The sequence below is a fragment of the Sminthopsis crassicaudata genome, chromosome 3 (genome assembly GCF_048593235.1).
Source record: "Sminthopsis crassicaudata isolate SCR6 chromosome 3, ASM4859323v1, whole genome shotgun sequence".
In the NCBI taxonomy this organism is placed as follows: Eukaryota; Metazoa; Chordata; class Mammalia; order Dasyuromorphia; family Dasyuridae; genus Sminthopsis; species Sminthopsis crassicaudata.
Window position 1 is genome coordinate 553,968,252 of NC_133619.1, and position 18,644 is coordinate 553,986,895.

General features: G+C 35.1%; 1 protein-coding gene across 27 annotated transcripts in view; it reads right to left on the minus strand.

Annotated features, from left to right (window-relative positions):
• DLG2 (discs large MAGUK scaffold protein 2) overlaps positions 1-18,644 on the minus strand; it is a 2,604,243-nt gene that overhangs the window by 457,725 nt on the left and 2,127,874 nt on the right. For all 27 annotated transcript variants that reach the window (XM_074304592.1, XM_074304594.1, XM_074304589.1 and 24 more), the window contains one exon: positions 13,725-13,881. In XM_074304592.1, coding sequence (XP_074160693.1) covers positions 13,725-13,881 — 157 coding nt within the window. The remainder of the gene's footprint in view (positions 1-13,724; positions 13,882-18,644) is intronic.

Below are 18,644 nucleotides of genomic sequence, written 5' to 3' on the forward strand. Positions count from 1 at the left end.
AAAAATAATAGCTAACTTTTACATGATGCTTCAATGTTTTTAAAGTGCTTTACGAATGTTATCTCATTCTGTGCTCACAATAACCCTGGAAAGTTGGATAGATAGGATGAAAATGGTCGATTGAGGAAAGTACAGTTGCTTAATACTTACTTTGCTTCTATTTTCTCTGCCAAGGCAGAGGCAGTATCTAAAAAGGACATACAAATATAGCTAATACTGAACTGCTACCCAGTGATTCCTACAAAATTCTGGAACACATTATTAAAAAGGTGGCTACATCTAAGAAAACGAAGTAAAAATAAAAAAGGGTCAATATGACTTCCTTCAGAACAAGTCCTGCCATATTATTCTGTTTGTTATCTTTGTGATTTTGCAGACTCTTAATTTGTGTCTTCATTCTTATTTTTTGTATCTTCAGAACTAGGCACAGTGCTTGGCACATAGTAACAATAAATGTTCAATGCTTAATATTTAATGTTTATTTTGTTTGGTGCATAATTTCTGTTTATGATTTTTTTATTCATTCATATATTAACATACATAGTGTTAAAGAATAAAGATGTGAGAGACCTATTTTACACCACACCTGGAACATTGTAGTTAGTTCTGTGTGTCCTATTTAAATTCTGTAGAGCATTCAGAGGAGGAAAATTAGGATAGTAAATGATCTCAAGTTCATGTACTTTGAGCATCTGTTAACAGAATTGTGCTTACCATTCATAATGAACTTGGAGCCAGGGAATTGTTCATTTATTTCAGTCACATCAGATTCTTCATGACCCCATTTGGGGTTTTCTTAGCAGGGATTGCGTTTGCCATTTCAGGCTCCAGCTTCTTTTACAGATGAGGAAACTGAGGCACAATTAAGTGACTTGTTCAACATCACACAGCTAGTAAGTGTAAGCTAGTAAGGCCGGATTTCAGTTCATGAGAATGAATCTAACTCCAGAAAAAGGGTTCAAATTTGACCTCTAATAGGTGAGTATAAGTCCCTTAATCTATTTTAGTCTTTGTTTTCTCCATTTGAACTTGCTGATTCTTTGATTCTTTTCCAGTTTATAAGCTGTGTACCATTGGGGATCCTAATGCTTATCCTAAAAATTAGAACATTTAGAAGAGGAGATGATGGTCACCTTCAAATATTTAGAGGATTCTCATTATTCTCAAAAGTTGGAGCTAGCAGCAATGCATGGAAATTTCAGACATTAAAATTTAGGTCTAATATGGGGAAAAATTTCCCAACAAAGTCATCTCAAAGTGAAGTGAGATCCACTGGGCAGGTTATACTCATTCTCACTTGTTTTGTTGGAGTTGATTTTTTCACTTAATTGCTGTAGCCATGGTACTGCTGATTGACTGGATGGTCATGCTTCTAGAGCTTGTTTGACCTGGGGTTTGATTTAAAACTTAAAATGGACAAGTTAGCACTTCTATTCTAGATGACCTCTAACCCTAACTCCCAAGTCCATTAATTAGATGAAATATCTATCACTCATTTTCCAGTGATCATTACAAAATATAGCCTGCCTCCTATACTTCTTTGGAACCTGATTTCCAGTCTTTGTAGCTCTTGTTAGGATATTTCTTCAGACAATGCTCAAAAAAGTTATCAAACTGTGTATACCCTTTGACCCAGCAGTGTTACTACTACTAGGCTTATATCCCAAAATGATCTTAAAGAAGGCAAAGGGACCTGTATGTGCAAGAATGTTTGTGGCAGCCCTCTTTGTAGTGGCCAGAAACTGGAAACAGAGTGGATGCCCATCAATTGGAGAATGGCTGAATAAATTGTGGTATATGAATGTTATGGAATATTATTGTTCTGTAAGAAATAACCAACAGGATAATCTCAGAAAGGCCTGGAGAGTCTTATATGAACTGATGCTGAGTGAAACTAGCAGGATCAGAAGATCATTGTATACTTCAGCAACAATACTATATGATGATCAATTCTGATGGACGTGGCTCTCTTCAACAATGAGATGAACCAAATCAGTTCCAATAGAGCAGTAATGAACTGAACCAGCTACACTCAGCGGGAGAACTCTGAGAGACGGCTATGAACCACTACATAGAATTCTCAATACCTCTATTTTTGTCAGCATCCATTTATGTTTTCCTTCACAGGTTAATTGTACACTGTTTCAAAGTCCAATTCTTCTTGTGCAGCAAAATAACTATATGAACATGTATACATATATTGAATTTAACACATACTTTAGCATATATTAAACATGTATTGGTCTACCTGCCAATTAGGGGAGGGAGTGGGGAAAAGGAGGGGAAAAGTTGGAACAAAAGGTTTTGCAACTGTCAATACTGAAAAATTACCCATGCATATATCTTGTAAATAAAAAGGTATAATAAAAAAAAAGGATATTTCCTTAGGAAAATGTTTGTGGCCCCTATAAACATCAGATCCAGGCTCTGATTACAAAAAAGGGAAAATGTGTAGTCTCCTGAGGTAGTTCTGTTTCCTTTTTGAATTACTCATGTTAGAAATATTTTCCTGCTATCAATCCTAAATCCAAATTGCAACTTCCATACAATGCTCCCAGAGTTGCCTTCTGGGAATAATAGCACCTAATCCAATTGCTTTCACATAAGGCCTTTAAGCAAAGGCAAGGTGACCACTGATCATGTATGTAATGGAAAACAATCATTTTGGTCAATATGCTCCTCAAGGAATAGCCAGGGTAGTGAATAGGAATCACAAGTTCTGAGTTCCAGTTTCGACCTTTCCATAAATTAGTTGAGGAATCCGTGGTCCACTTTTTGGGACTCAGTTCCTTCATTTATAGAATAAAGCTTCAGACCAGGTGATTTCTATGGCCCATGTTAGTTTTAATATTATAATTTTATTCTTACTGACATTAATGATATAAGGCCTCAAATCTGCAGTATAGCCTAGAGTTAATAATTTGTTTAAATGGCTACTGCAGGTCCCTGTTTTCCATTTAACTAAAATGTGTAGAGCTAGACTGGCTGCAGTTATTTGTGTCTCAATAACTTGCAGGGTATTACATTATGATCACCTGAGGGAAATTTTCTGAGTATAATTTGGCAATAACTTTCATGCTATTGAGCTGAAGAAAGACATTTTATACTCCTTTGGTGTTCTAGTGCATGCAAATAATTACGATTGTCATTTGAAAGCCCACATGAGAAGGAAGATAGTTGATTTTTACTGGTACAGTTAATTTTTTTAAAAAAGCCTCCTGTTTCCTTCAGTTTATTCTAGAAATTTTCCATAGTACTGCCTTTCTGGAGATCAAATATCATGTAAAAAAAGTGTTTCCTTAGTCTCTTAAGGATCATTTCAAGCCCATGTCAAAAATGCTCTAGCACATGCTTAGACGAAATCAATCAATCAGCAGCACAAAGATTATAACAATATAAATAGAAAAGACAATCACCATGAAATAATCAACAATGAATGGTAAAAAATGACAAAGAACAAGCACGGCCCCAAGTTCATTTATCCAGAATGTTATACAGCACGTGTAGACACAAAGGACTCAGAGAAGAAGTTCCATTTCTTGTCTAGACTACTGAAACAGCTTCCTAATTGGGTTCTAATTTCCAGTCTTATTTCTTTTGAATTTTTCATTTACAAAATCACCAAAACAATTTTCTTAAAATGCAGTTTTGACAGGCTACTTTCAGGATTAAGAAACTTTGGCCAATTCCTCTGTCTGTAGAATAAAATATACAATTTTTCAGCATTCAAGACCTTTAGAATCTGGTTCCAGATTAACTTTCTAGACTTATTGCCCTTGCTTATCTTGAATGCACACAACATCCCATAATAATTATCCCACTTCTCATTTCTTGAATTTTGTCTCTCTCCTTCATGTTTTTGTATAGTTATTTCCTTATTCCTAGACTTTCCGCCTTCCTCACTTCTACCTCTAAAATCTCTAGCTTTTTTCAAGGATTTTCTTTCTTCATATTCCACTTCTGAAAGAAACTTTTGCTGATGTGTTTTGATAATTCTTTTTTCTTTCTCAACCTTACCTCCTATATTCCCCCATCCACTGAAAAAGTAAACTCCTTGAAGGGATTGTCTGTAGGTGTCTTTGTATCTTCAGTGACTTGCATACAACAGGTGCTTAATTATTAGTTGATAAATTATATTGGAAAATATCACCATATTATGCTATAAAAGAAAACTGAAATGTTCTTATCACTATAAAATATTTGTGAGAATGTTATAGGTGTTCCTTGGCTTCCCATACCCCACCACAGCTGGTTCATACAGTCTGAGATTATCTTCCATTTATACTGTATATACTTTGTTTGTAAGTAATGGTTTGTATTGTTGTCTCCTTGGGTATAATATGTATATGCCTCTGATACCCATAATTGGAGGCTCAGGATTTTTGAGATTCAAGAATCCTAAGGAGATGTGCACTAAGTTGAGTAAGTGTTCACATTATGTATGGCATTAACTTGATAGCCCTCAGGAGTGCAGAATCCCTAAGTTGTCCAAGGAAGAGCAAACTGAACCTGTCAGAATGGAACAGATCAAAGCTTCCATGCCAACTGGAGTGGAAATGAGTCATGAAAAGCCATTCCAATCTGCCTGAGATCTAATCTAAAAGAAGTTAGAAGATCCTTTCTCCTCCCTCCTTTCTTTGTATTCTTAGGAGATAGCACAGCACATAACAAGCACATAGTAGGCACTTAAATTTTACTGACTGCCTGAATATTATAGATAGATACACATATCTCTTTTAATTATTGCTAATTAAAATATGAGAAGGGAAGGGATAGGATTTTGCAGACTTGTCTTAGTGTCCAGACTGTGTCTTTATCGTTCAACTGACTGAGAGATATAGGAAAAAATAAAATCTCACTTTGCCTATGATCTTTTAAATATAAGAATATTTGATTCAGTTGAACACAATAGGACTTTAAAGGCTCTTTCTTCAATGAGATGTTATCCATGCATGTGTTAATAAGCATGGAAGATTTATTCATAGTCACAATGACAGATAAATGTTTTTGGTTTTCTGCTGCTTCAATAGCAAGCATGGCAGAAAAAGAGGAGTCATTTGCCCAATCAAGGTTTTAATCTTTGACACAAATAATGCTTTGAATGAAGTTCAAATGCCAGAATTTCTGAGAGGTAGGGATGCTCCCCAAATGTTTCTTTTTTTTCTGATGGCATTACTATTTAAATCAAATCCTGTAAGATTCTAGGGCGCTTCCAATGAGAATAATGTTCACTTCAGAGCAGATTAGTAATCCACCCTGGAAAAAACAAATTGACAATGAATGAATTGTTTTAAGTCATGTCCTACAATTGCATGGAGAGTCCATTGATTTAATTCATTAGTATACATACATATATTTACATATATGTGTATGTGTGTATAAACACATACAAATATATATGTGGAGAATAAGAGAGAGAGAAGAGACAGAGAGAAGAGAAAGAGAAGAGAGAAGAGAGAGACAAAGAGAAAGAGAGAGAGGGAGAAGGAGAGGAAGAGGGGGAGAGAGAAAAAGGAGAGAGGGAGAGGGAGAGAGGGAAAGACAAAGGGAAAGGGAGAAAAGGGAGAGAGAGAAGGAGAGCAGGTGGTGTAGTACTGGATTTGGTATGAGGAAGATTCATGTTCAGGAGTTCAAATCTGGCACAGAGAGTTACCACCTGTGTGATCCTAATTTCAGTTTTCAAAGAATCAAAATTTCAAGAGGTTTAAAGGAGAATCAAAAGCCACAATGATAGGAATATAAAAGCTGCAGTCCAATCCCATAAATGACATGTGCAAGAGAAGATTTTGTAAAGCTGTCATAAAGGATATGAACAAATGGTAACAGATGGCCAGCCCACGTGTTGCATAGGTTCCTGGGAAATACTAAAATGCCAACAGGGAAGCCTCGTATGTATTTGATAGAGAGATCTTCTCTAGGGATTTTACTGACAAAGACACATACGGTTTTGGACATGGATAATAGGAAAATTTGGTTTCCTTGACTAAACATATTTGTTGCAAATGTTTTTTTTTCTTCTTCTTTTAAATGAGATGGTGGGAAGGAGGGAAAATACATATTAACAGAAAAATAAAATAAATTAAAAGATTAAAAAAAGAACCACAGAGAATGAAAAACATGGATGGGTTGCAATGTATGCTGATGGTACCATCAATAGTGACTAGTGAATCAATCAACACATCATGGTAAGTTTTGGGGATATAAAGAAAATCAGTGAAGCAATCCTTACTTGTAAGGAACTTACATTCTAACAGAGGGGATAACAATCATCTCTCTCCCTCCTTCTCTCTTTCTCTGTCTGTCTGTCTCTGTGTCTCTTTCTTTGTCTGTCTGTCTCTATATTTATACACACATTTATATGTGTATTTATGTATATGTAAATATATGTGTATACACACACACACACACACACACACACACACACACAAGGGCATCAGTGCTTACTTAATACACTGCCAGGTTCAGTCCAGACAATTAATAAATTGACTGACTCACTTGTATCACATATTACTCTCCCACTCTAGAATGTCACTAATCAGTTTTCTAATACCAGTGGCCTTTTGGTCACTCAAGCCTTTTTTAATATGTGGAATTACTAATTAGATGATGTAGTGGACAGAACACTGGACTTATAATCAGGAAGGCCTGAGTTCACAACTAGCCTCAGATACTTGCTAGCTATGAGATGCTAGGTGAGTCATTTAAACTTCTTTTTGCTTCAGCTTCTTCATCTGCAAAGTGGGGGAAAATAACAGTACCTACTACCTGAGGCTATTGTGAATTTAAATGAGATTTTATATATATATATATATATATATATATATATATATATATATATATATATATATATAACCTTGTACATCTTAAGACACTATATAAATGCTAGTTGTTATCATAGCTGATATTAATGGGTGCGCCCATCTGAGAATATTGTATTTTAATAGAATCTAAAACTTAAAGGAAGTTTAAAAAAAAAAGAAGAAATTGCTAATGGAGGAGTTATAAGTAACAGAGGATTTAAAATGGGAAGGGACCATCTAGTAAAATCTTTTTTCACAGTTGAGGAAAAAGAATTGTATAGAGGTACATGAATTATATGAGGTCACAGAACTAGTAAATATCAGAGCTGAGATTAGAGTCTAATCCTCAGCACTTTTAAGTTCATGATAACTTTCCTTTTTATACTGGTGGTTGTGTTAAAGAGGCAGCACAAGATTTCTGGCTTAGTTGCTAAGGGACTTGGATTCAAATACTGCCTCTGACAGGATCCATGCGACTGAGTAAGTGACAACCTCTCTGGGTCTCAGTTGGCTCATCAGTAAAATAAGAGCAGGGTGGAGGCAGTTAAACAACTTCTAACATCACTTTTAGCTCAAAATCTATAATTCTGTGATCTTTTGCTGTCTACTTGGTCACAGAGAGGAAGGGAAAAGAAACAGAATGTCAAGTCTTACTACTGGTGTCACAGAAAAAATGAAAAAAGAGGCTATATGGTCTGCAAAAGGAGGGAGGATAAGTGTTACAATCCCTATTTTATAACTGCAGTAGGGAGAGAATGGGTGGGAGATTGTGTAGAACAATGAACATGAGGTCAACATTTTTGAAGCATTAATTTTGCTGAATTATTCCCTTCTCTCTTAAGTTTTTTGTTGTTGTAGAGAAGGGCTCTCTATTATTAAGACAGCAGCTACGAAGGCAGTGGATGCACTAGGAGTAATCTATGTTGTGACAGTTCCTCAGATTCAGCTATATGCTTCTTGGCTGAGGCTTTTACTCTGAGGAATTATCTGCTCTATCAACTATGGCTCTGGAATACATCAATTAATCTTAACAAACTGGTTCAATCTGGATATATTGGGAAATATTGTTGTTCCTCAGTTTTTTGTCACGTTCAACTTTTTGTGAGTCCATTTCTTTTTTGTTTTTGGCAAAGATACTGAAGTGGTTTGTCATTTTTTTTTCTCCAGTTCATTTGACAAATGAGGAAACTAAGCTAGATTTGAATTTAGGAAGATGGGTTTTTCTGGCTTTAGGGTCAGCGCTACATCTACTATTTATCCACTCACTGGAAAATGTAGGTAATATAAAAACAAAAGATAGCAATATATTTTCTTAGTGAAGTATCAAAGGCAAAGTAATTTTAGAGCCCTCCCTGCAAGAGCTTTGTAATAGACATTTTCACTTTTCCTAAATTCCTAAGGTAAATTAAAATAAAATTAGCATTGTTTATCCAGGCATCATTTGTTCTCAGTTTTAAAAAAAAAAACATCTGCTGCATTTCTCTTCTGGTGGAAGATCTATATCTGCAAATTTCTCTTGGGAAACCATTCATGATGTATTTAAAGGTATATCTGTAAAGGTTCAATGAGATCCTTAAGATTTAGGAAGTGGCTTTGTTTCTCTCAAATTCCTAAAACCTGAAGAAAACAAGTTACCTGGAAGCACCAAGAAAAAGAACACTTCTCAAGTGACCTGATATTACTTTGTCCTTCCTGGAGCTACTTCTTTTTAGGCTAACCCAAGACCAAATATTATGGGTAGAAAATAGGCCTAGCTAATGTTCTCTGCTATTAGGCACTCTATAGAATAAACACATGAGGAAGAAAGTTCTTTGATCAATAGGATTGCCCAGTGAATGGAGAAAATTATAATCTCTGCCCACCTTCTAATAGCATGTTTCCTGATCCAGGAGGCTCTTACCCTGAATCTCTGCTACAGAAGAATTGAAAGAGAAGTTACAAGAAAATTGTTATTGAGAAGTCTGCAGAACACAGATAGACTCCTTCCTCTTTAGGAATGCATACACAATTCTGAAGTAGGAATCACATCGGTCATGTTTTAGGAACCGTGGCTGAATGGAGCTCTTGAACAGCCCATCTGCAAAATACTCTGTGTCTAGTCCAGATATGAACAGCAGATGGCATCCACCCATCCTAAATGTACTATCTAGACACAAAGAATTTTCTTTCCTTTTTATTTTCTTGAAGAAAAACAGAATTATGATAATAAAAAAACTTTGCTGACATTTATGTAGCACGTTATGTTAAGCAAAGAACTTTATAAATATTGTCTCATTTGATCCTTATGGCAAATCTGTGAGGCATCTTATTTTATAAATGAAGAAACAGACTCAGAGAGTGAGGAGAATGCTCAGGGTCACACTGATAAAGCAATATAAGATGATAGTAAGAAAGAAGAGTGGGTTGTTCTATTTACATTTGTTGTTCAGTCATTTTCAGTCATGTCTGACTTTTTCCTCTTTGTGACTACATTTGGGTTTTATTAATTTTTTTTTTTGGCAAAGATATTGGAGTGGTTTGACATTTTTTTCTCCAGCTCATTTTACAGATAGGGAAATTGAGGGAATAAGGGTAAAGTGACTTGCCAGGGTCACACAGCTAGTAAATATCTGAGGCCAGATTTAAACTCAGGAAGATAAGTCTTCCTGATTCCAAACCAAGGCAAAATTGATGCACTTAATCCTGATGGCAATTTCTACTGTTTCTTCCAGGAACTTTTCTGGTTTGAAGCTGACACTTAATGAATCCTTCTTGATTGATAAATTATATTTACTTTCCACTTCCATGCTCAGTAGTTTCTGTAAGATTTAAATTCCTATCCTTAAAAATTCCTTTATTTGGTCCTGTTATCTCCCTATCATCCCTCAGAAGGTACAGTGGATAGAATGTTGGAACGAGAGTCAGGAAGTTATGAGTTCAAATATAGACACTTGCAGCTGTGTAATCCCGGGCAAGTCATTTAGCCTATTGGAACCTTAGTTCTTTTATCTGTAAAATGGGTAAGATAATAACACTGAGGAAGAAAAAGAAAGAATAGGAAAAAAGGAAAGAATAGGACTCCCAGAAACGGATTAAAAATCTTGCCTTAGAAATTGTCACACTGGGAGAGTCCTTCCATTTCTATGTGCTTTTGTTTCCTGTAAAACGAAGGGCTTGCATTCATATCTCTCATATTAGTTAAGATAACAGGAAAAGATAATGATGAATGATGGAGGATATGTGGGAAAACTGGGACACTAATGCATTCTTGGTGGAGTTATGAACTGATCCAAACATTCTGGAGAGCAATTTGGAATAATTTCCAAAAGGCTATCAGACTGTGTGTACCCTTTGATCCAGCAGTATCTCTATGGGCCTGTATCCCAAAGAAATCATAAAAGAGGGAAAAGGACCCACATGTGCAAAAAAAAGTTTGTAGCAGCTCTTTCTGTGGTGGCAAGAAACTAGAAATCTGAGTTCCCTCAGTTGGGGAATGGCTGAATAAATTATGGTATATGAATGTAATGGAATAGTATTGTTCTAGAAGAAATGATGAGCAGACTGATTTCAAAAAGCCTGGAAAGACTTATATGAATTGATGCTAAGTGAAGTGAGTAGAACAAGGAAACACTGTACACAACAACAACAAAATTTTGTAATGATCGACTGTATGAACTTGCTCTTTTTAACAATGAACTTATTCAAGTCAATTGCAAAATACTTGGAATGGAAAATGCCACTCACATCAAGAGAAAGAACTATGGAGACTGACTATGGATCAAAGCATAATAATTTCACCTTTTATTGTTGTTTGTTTTTTGTTCATTTCCTATTTTTATCTGATTTTTTATGTATGAGGACTATGTAAAAATGTTTAGCAGAATTGCACATGTTTAATCTATATCAAATTATTTGCTTTCTTAAGGAGGAGGGAGGCGAGGGAGAAAAATTTAGAACACAAAGTTTTGCAAAGGTGAATGTTAAAAACTATATTTGCATGTTTTGCAAAAATAAAAATATTATTAAAATAAATAAAATAAAATGAGGGGTTTGGACTCAGTGTTCTCCAGGATTCCTTCCACCTCTAAATCTTAGGTCCTCTGAAACCATGATTCAAATCCAATGCTCTTTCCACATTGCATCTGCTGGTTCTTTCAGTGTATAGACATGGTGACTTAGGTTCAGGGAGGGAGGCATCAGCTAACAGATTTTCATTTGTTTTGGTTTTCATGTTCCTGTTTCCTAGCTCAGAAACACCACCTCTTTTCCTCATGTGGAAGTCTCAATAATGCCAATGGAAATTAATTCCATGGATTTCAAAGAGTCTAGCGCTACTGTCATGAAGGATAAGACATCATGAGGCTTTTACATGACTCTTGCTCTCAGAGTCAGGATATTTCATTTCTCTCTAGACCAAAATCAATACTGAAAGTGGAGATGTATGGGCATTTGAAAATAATTGTTTGTCAAGCAGGAAGGATCAACATTTAAGGTTTCTACCAATGATGGAAGATAGGTTTTGTCCCATCTCTGGGCATACTGAATACAGATTTCATTTAATTACCTTGCAATACACCACAGGACACCTCACCTCCACTGCCTGAATTATATGGTTGTGGGAAACATTAAGAAAATTAAATGGTGAGAGCTGAAGCATAAACTTCAGGTCCAGTTCTCCCTAAAATCACAAAAATTAGAATTGGAAGGAACATTAAAAATCATCTATTCCAACAGACTCATTTTATATAAGAAGAAACTAAGTCTCAGAGAGGTTAAATGAATTTTCCAAGGACACATAACTGATAACTCATGGAGACAATTCCTTGGATGCCACATTCAGTATCCTTTACCCAGAGACAAACCTGGGGCGTGTCTAAATAAAATGTGTGCATTTCAAAACAACTAGGAATTGGAAAGGCTAGTTTTGGGGATAAACCCTATGTTAACCCTATTTTCACCTCTCAAAAGGGAACTTATATAATTATTACATAGAAATGTGACAGATCATCAACAAAGTCTGTCCTGCAATCCAACACATCCCCTAATTGATCAGCAATCTACTCTAGAACAGTAGAAAAGACTAATGAGTTTGATTCATTGCCAAGGACAGCCAATCTTAAATCAGCAAAAGGTATTCTGGGGAGGAACATACCACTTTTTAATCTAGATTCCTAAGGAAATCTCAGTTAATAGTATTAGATGCTTGGTCTGAAGAATTTCTTTGCTAAACCTAAATAACTTTCCTTAAAAATTAGATTAGAAATCTAAGGTATTATCCACTCTGGGACTGGGCAATTATAGTTGTTTTTTTTTGGTTTCAGCTAGTGATTTCATTAATATAAATATCTCAGTGGTAAAGAAATTCCTTCTGTCACTATAGATTAAAAACTATTATGACCTTAAAAGTTACCTGGGACACTGAGGAGTCAAATGATGTGCCCTGAGTCATTTAATCCTTGCACTCTAGGGATAAAACTTAAGCTCAACTCAGATTAACATCAAAGCCATCCTTCTTACTAAATTAGAAAGCTTCTTTTTAATACATTACAAATTACTTTATTCTGATAATTAATTTCTGAATTTGAATATTGTTCTTGATATTAATGAATATTTGAAAACCTACTCATAGTATGTATGATTGACCATAATATCTAGAGTTGCAAAGATCTTTAGATGTCATCTAGCTCTATCCCTAATCCCCATTTTATAGATAAAGCAACTGAGGCTCATATAAGAGAAGGCTTTACTCATAGTCAAGTAGGTTAATAGCAGAGCAGAAACCTAAATGCATATAAATACCTCCAAATCCAATACCCCATTCCTTCTCCAAAAAAGGTAAGAAGAGAAAAAGGGAGTGAATGCCAGGCTTGCGCATCTGGTTGTGGTGGCAAAATCACAGGATTATTGATTAAGACCTGGAAGGGACTTCAGAGTTGAGTCCAATCTACTAATTTTTACAGATAAAGAAACTGAGGCTCATAGAAGGGAAAGAATTAGCTCACAATCAAGCAGATGATAAATGGCAGAACAGATTTTAATACTTGAATTTAGATAGATTTATTGCTGTAGGCGATCTCAGAGATCATCCACTTTAATTTATTCATTTATCATATGAAGAAACACATTTTGCTAATTCTGCTATTTCAAATCTTGACTGAGGCTATTCTCCTCAGTCTCCTCTTTCCTTTGATTGGGGGCTAAACTCTTCCCAGTGCCCTCTTGTACAGAACACTGGACTTTTCAGCTCATTCCACATTGTAGTTACTGTTCTGACTGGTTTCAAATTCATGGAAGAAAATGCTTTTGCTCTGGATAACTCCTGAACCATCCAGACTCCTTACCCCACTTTTCTGCTTCCTTTTTCTCCAATAGATTGAGGGCAGGAATTTCCTTTCCTTTTAATTAGGCCTGCAACATAGCAGGTGCTTAATAAAGGTTCATTGGAATGAATTGGATTGGAAGTGACTAACCTAAGTTAATACAGCTAGCAAATGATTTAAACACGTCTTCAATATTTTTAATGCTAATATACTGGATCATCATGTACTAGATATCAGAAGAAAGGAGGGGAAGACTACTTAAGAATTGAGTGCAGCAGACCTGGGAACCAAGGGCAAAAGGAGACTCTTAATACAGAGGAAGATGGGAGGGTTCAACAAAGTTTTCGTAATTGAAGAAAGAATGGACACAAGTAGTTTGGGACCCTAAAGCAAAAATTCCTCTCCTCCAGTTCTGGGAAGCTGAGATCAGCAAGCACTGGAATTGCGGTTCATCTCCTTTACAACGGATCACCATTTATGCTACATTGCACACCCGAGACCCATATAACTCCATCATCTTTGGTTGTGTAATTAAAAAGCTTTTATAGGCAATTGAAAGCAACTTTCCCCTTAGATGCTATTTGGCCCAGAAGGAAAAAAAAAAGATTTAAAAGGAAACACTCACGGAAAGAATCTGGTCTCCTCTCTGGAGCTCCCCACTCAGGTCTGCTGGTCCTCCAGCTAGAATAAAGGATACGAAGATACCTTCTCCATCTTCTCCGCCCACAATGTTAAAGCCCAGCCCTGTAGAGCCTTTGTGTAGGACGACTTTTCGAGGCTCACTGTGGAGACAAATAGCATTATTTAGACCCGTTACTGACTAGGAAGCACCAATGGTTGTCTTTTGGTGTATTTTTACTATTTTTATCTATACATAGGTATCAGTATCTTTATGTTTATATACATATAGAAGGTAAACCAGTATACCCAATCTTAATCTCTCTCCTGAACTGCAGTTCTACATTAGCAACTGAATGTCAGATATTTCAAAATGTCTGTACCAAAGGCATCTCAAACTCAACTAGGACAAAACTGAACTCATTTCTCCCACATTACCATCTAGAGTACTACCTTTTTCCCAGCCATACAGAGTGGAAATATTGTTATCAATCTCTACTTACACTACTTCCCTCAACTCAACACATCCCATCTGCTGTTAAGTCTTGTTATTTCTACCTTTACAACATCTCTTGTATATATTCCCTTCTCATCATCCACAGTCATCATCCCAGCAATAACTGCAATAAACACTGCAATATCCAGCTGTTTGATTTCTCAGCTGCAAATGTCTTCTTCACTCTATTCTATCTTATGTTCAACTGCAAATATGATTTTTCTAAAGTGCAGGTCTGACCATGCTATCTTCTTATTCAATAAGCTTCAGTGGCTCCCTATGACCTCTTGGATCAAATAGAAATCCTCTATTCGGAATTTAAACTCTTCACCACTTGGCTCCTTTCTCTTGTCTAATCTTAGACTTTATTCCCCTTTACACATGCTATCTATCATCCAGCTATATAGGTCTACTTCCTGATCCAAAAACATCATTACTTTTGCATTGTCTACTCACATATTAAATGCTTTGCCTCCTTACCTCTCCCTCCTAACTTTCCTAGTTATTCTCATTTTTTGTACGAAGGTTTTCCTGATGCTTACCCTTTCTAACCCCCAATTCTTTCCTTCTGAGATTAGAGGAGGTTTTTTTTTTTTTAACCAAATTATTTGAATGCTTCCTCCCCCTATTAAAATATGAGCTCCTTGAAAGAAGGTACTCTGTTTTTGCTTTTCTCTGTAGGTCAACTCTGATCAGCTTCTGAGAGCAATTTTAACATTTTCTGTGTAAGCATTTATGCCTCAAAAATTAGCAAATACTACAAATCAGGGTTCAATTTATTGGTTTTTTTATTGTCTAGACTTAAGAAAATTATGAAGAAAGTATTAATAATGAAAACCAAATTTAAAAGTATATATGAATAATTTTTGAAAACTAAATTTAAAAGTATGTATGAATATTTTTTTTTCCTTTTGGAGAGCCTGGTTGCTAAACATTTACAAACATATTCCTATAAATATTGCTTGAACTTAACAGAAACTCAATAGAAATTTCAGAGAATAAAGTCACCAACAAATGAGAGGCCTGCTGACAGGAAACTAATAATAATCATTAATAATAATAAGCATTTATTTAGTATTTAAGGTTGACAAAGGGCTTTTCATCATCTCATTTAATTCTTATAATATCTTTACCCTAGTGCTAGGAACAGTGCTTGGCATAGTGCCTGGCACATAGCAAGAGCCTCATAAATAATTTGCTTTCAGACAGACAAGAAAGATCACTCATCTAAGAGTCAGACATACAATGCCACATGGAGCCAGTGAGACTTCTGAAATTGGTAGCATAAAAAAATCATTATCCCTAACAGACAGGAAAATTGATGAGAGATAAGTGGAGGAACTTGCCCATGGTCACATGGTTAATGAGTGTTGAAGCTGGGACTTGAACTCAGGTCTTTTGAGTCCTAAAACTTTTGTTCTTTTGACCATATCATAGAAATTTAAAGAAAAATAAAATTTTTATAAATATATATTTTATATAAAAATAAAAAAAAATTAAAGAGAATGGAAAAAACTTAATATAATAAAATAATTATATTTTATTATATGTTATATAAATATTTATTTATTATAACATGATATATTATATTTATTATAATAAATATTTATTAATTATATAATTATATTATATAATATACAAATATAATATATTACATTTATTATAATATGTAATATATAATATATAAATATATTATGTTTATAACTATTATAAAATATAATAAAAAATTTAATAAAACCTTCTGGAAAGAACAAAGTATTATTTCCAGGTATTGCCATATTTTTTCCTTTCTTTTCTTCTTGATTTCTCTTTTTACTTTAATTTTGCACTCTGCAACTGTCTTATACAACATATCATTTATTCATATTATGCCTGTTATTGCTTCCTAATGATTTCATGTCTATAAATTGTATATCCCCAACTGTAGTATCGATTTTTTGAATGCTGGGACTATGTCATTTATTTCTTTTCTGTCCTCCACATTACCAATAACAGATAAGGCATTCTTATGTAATCTAAGTTCCCAAATTCAATGGCATGGGACTTTCTTTTTATTGATGGAGATGAATTTCTGTCCTGTGTGAGGGGAGGGGCAGAGTTGGTTCCAGTCTTCATAAAAGAATCCCTTTGATCATCATTTGAACAGTCCCCTTTGGGAACTTAACAACTTTCAACTTTGAGGGAGAAAATGGAAGGATATAAGAAGAGCTGGAAGTCCCCAACTTATCTCTATTCTCAGTTTGTGACTCTAGAGACTATAGGGAGTTTCATCTTGGATGGGATAAAGGACATTCTCTATTGAACAATAGGAGAGCTCCTTTACTCAGATATTATCTAGTATATATTTTCTTATGAATATCTTTTCTGATTTCTGTTTTACTATGATTTGAATAATTGGGTTTCTTTGCTATTCATTGTCTATATTCATTGTGCAGCTGCCATTAAGTGAGAAAGGCTTCAACCTTATGGTCCCTTTTTTCCTCAGGAATGACAGAGCAATCAGAAGTTAGATGCAACCTAATCATCTCCTAGATGAACAATATTTAAGGAGCAAATACTTCCTGCCCAGTGGTCCCTTTCTATGAGGAGAGCAGATTGTTTTCAGGCCCAATCTTCTGTTTCCTCTCCTGTTCCTTGGAGAAGGGGATGGAGAGGCGAGAACTGTCTATTCTGCTTCCCTTCTGTAAACAACAGGTCTCCTTGTCCCAGGTGAGACTTCTTCCTAGTCAGCAGAGATGAGATCTGGTCATGGCTCTGACAATTGTTAGCTCTGTCATTGTGGGCCAACGCCCACCTATCTAATCCTCCATGTTCTCATCTCTAAAATGAGGATATTATTAATTGTACTACTTAAATCACAATGTCATTTGAGGTACTTTGTAAATCGTAAAGTTCCTAATATACCTGTTCTAACTATATTTCTCACTACTCCTTAACCCACTGTCTCCTGAACCTGATCAGTTCTGTGTATAAAACTTTGCTCATCACATTTCTCTGGAATTCCTTCCCTTCATCTTTCTCTGGAAGCATCTGAAACCCTGTACCAGATATGCAATCATATTTTGTTCTTTCCTAACTGGAGGGCAAGTTTCTAGGCAGCAAGGTCAATAGCCTACATATCCTTTTTTAAAATTCCCTCTGAGTAGCACACAGTTATAGACAGAGTTGGTATTCAATAAATATTTGTTGATAACTAACATAGAAACATGTTTTATATGAATGCATATATTTAATCTATAACAAATTGCTTGTCTTCTCAATGGGGGAGGAGGAAAAGGAAGGAGAGGGAGAATTTGGAACTTAAATTTTAAAATATTGAATGTTAAAAATTATTTTTACATGTAAATTGGGGAAAAGTATTAAATAAATATACTAAAATATTTGTTGAATAATGAAAGCTTACTAGATATCAAAGAATTAAAATCTAATATTTCTTAATGAATCTTAAATTTTATTATATTAAAGACCTTAAGTCTCATCAATGTGGACATAAATTATCATAGAATTTTAGAGTAGAAAGGAAGCTTAGATTTTTATCTAATCTGACATTCTAATTTTGTAACTAAGACCACTGAAGTTCAGAGAGAGAAAATTACTTGTGCAGAATCACATAGCTAGAGTTATTAGAACTCAGTTCTGATCCCTTAGTTAAGAGCTCTTTCCTTTAACTAAATTGTTTCATTCTTTAGTACTGGAAAGCAATTTATTGTAGGAGAAATGTTAGGCTTAGAAGAACTGGGTTATATTCACTGGTAATGTGATCTTAGACAAGTTATTTTTTCTCCCTGAATCAATTTTTTTTCCCATTTGTAAAATGGACACATTGTGATTTGGGCCCCTTAAAATCAAGTAATCCAACCTCTCCCTGGTTTATAACCTTGGTATTCTTTTTCTTTTTCACCCCATATGTCTAAATCAATTGACAAATCTTTTAATTTCTAACTCAGCATATCTTGCATACAAACTTTTCATTCTATTTGCACAGGTAACACTTTAGCTGAGGCCTTCATCTCTTCTACTGCAGTGGTCTCCTAGTTGGTCTCCTTGACTCAAATCTCTTCCTCTTAAATTCCAAATCCATATAGAGGTATTTAAAATTTAAGCACCATTTAAAAGTAATTAAAAAAAAAAAAACTTCCCTCCCTCCCAATTAATGTGTTTATTTTCTCTTCTTTCTATCCCCCTCCTCTTTCTCACACCAGGTGGAAAAGAAACTACCCTCTTGAAACAATAGAATGTAACTTTTTTTTTCTTTTTCTGAGGCTGGGGTTAAGTGACTTGCCCAGGGTCACACAGCTAGGAAGCGTTAAATGTCTGAGACTAGATTTGAACTCAGGTCCTCCTGAATTCAGGACTGGTGCTCTAGTCACTGCGCCACCTAGCTGCCCCTAGAATGTAACTTTTAAACAAATATTCACAATAAAAAATAAA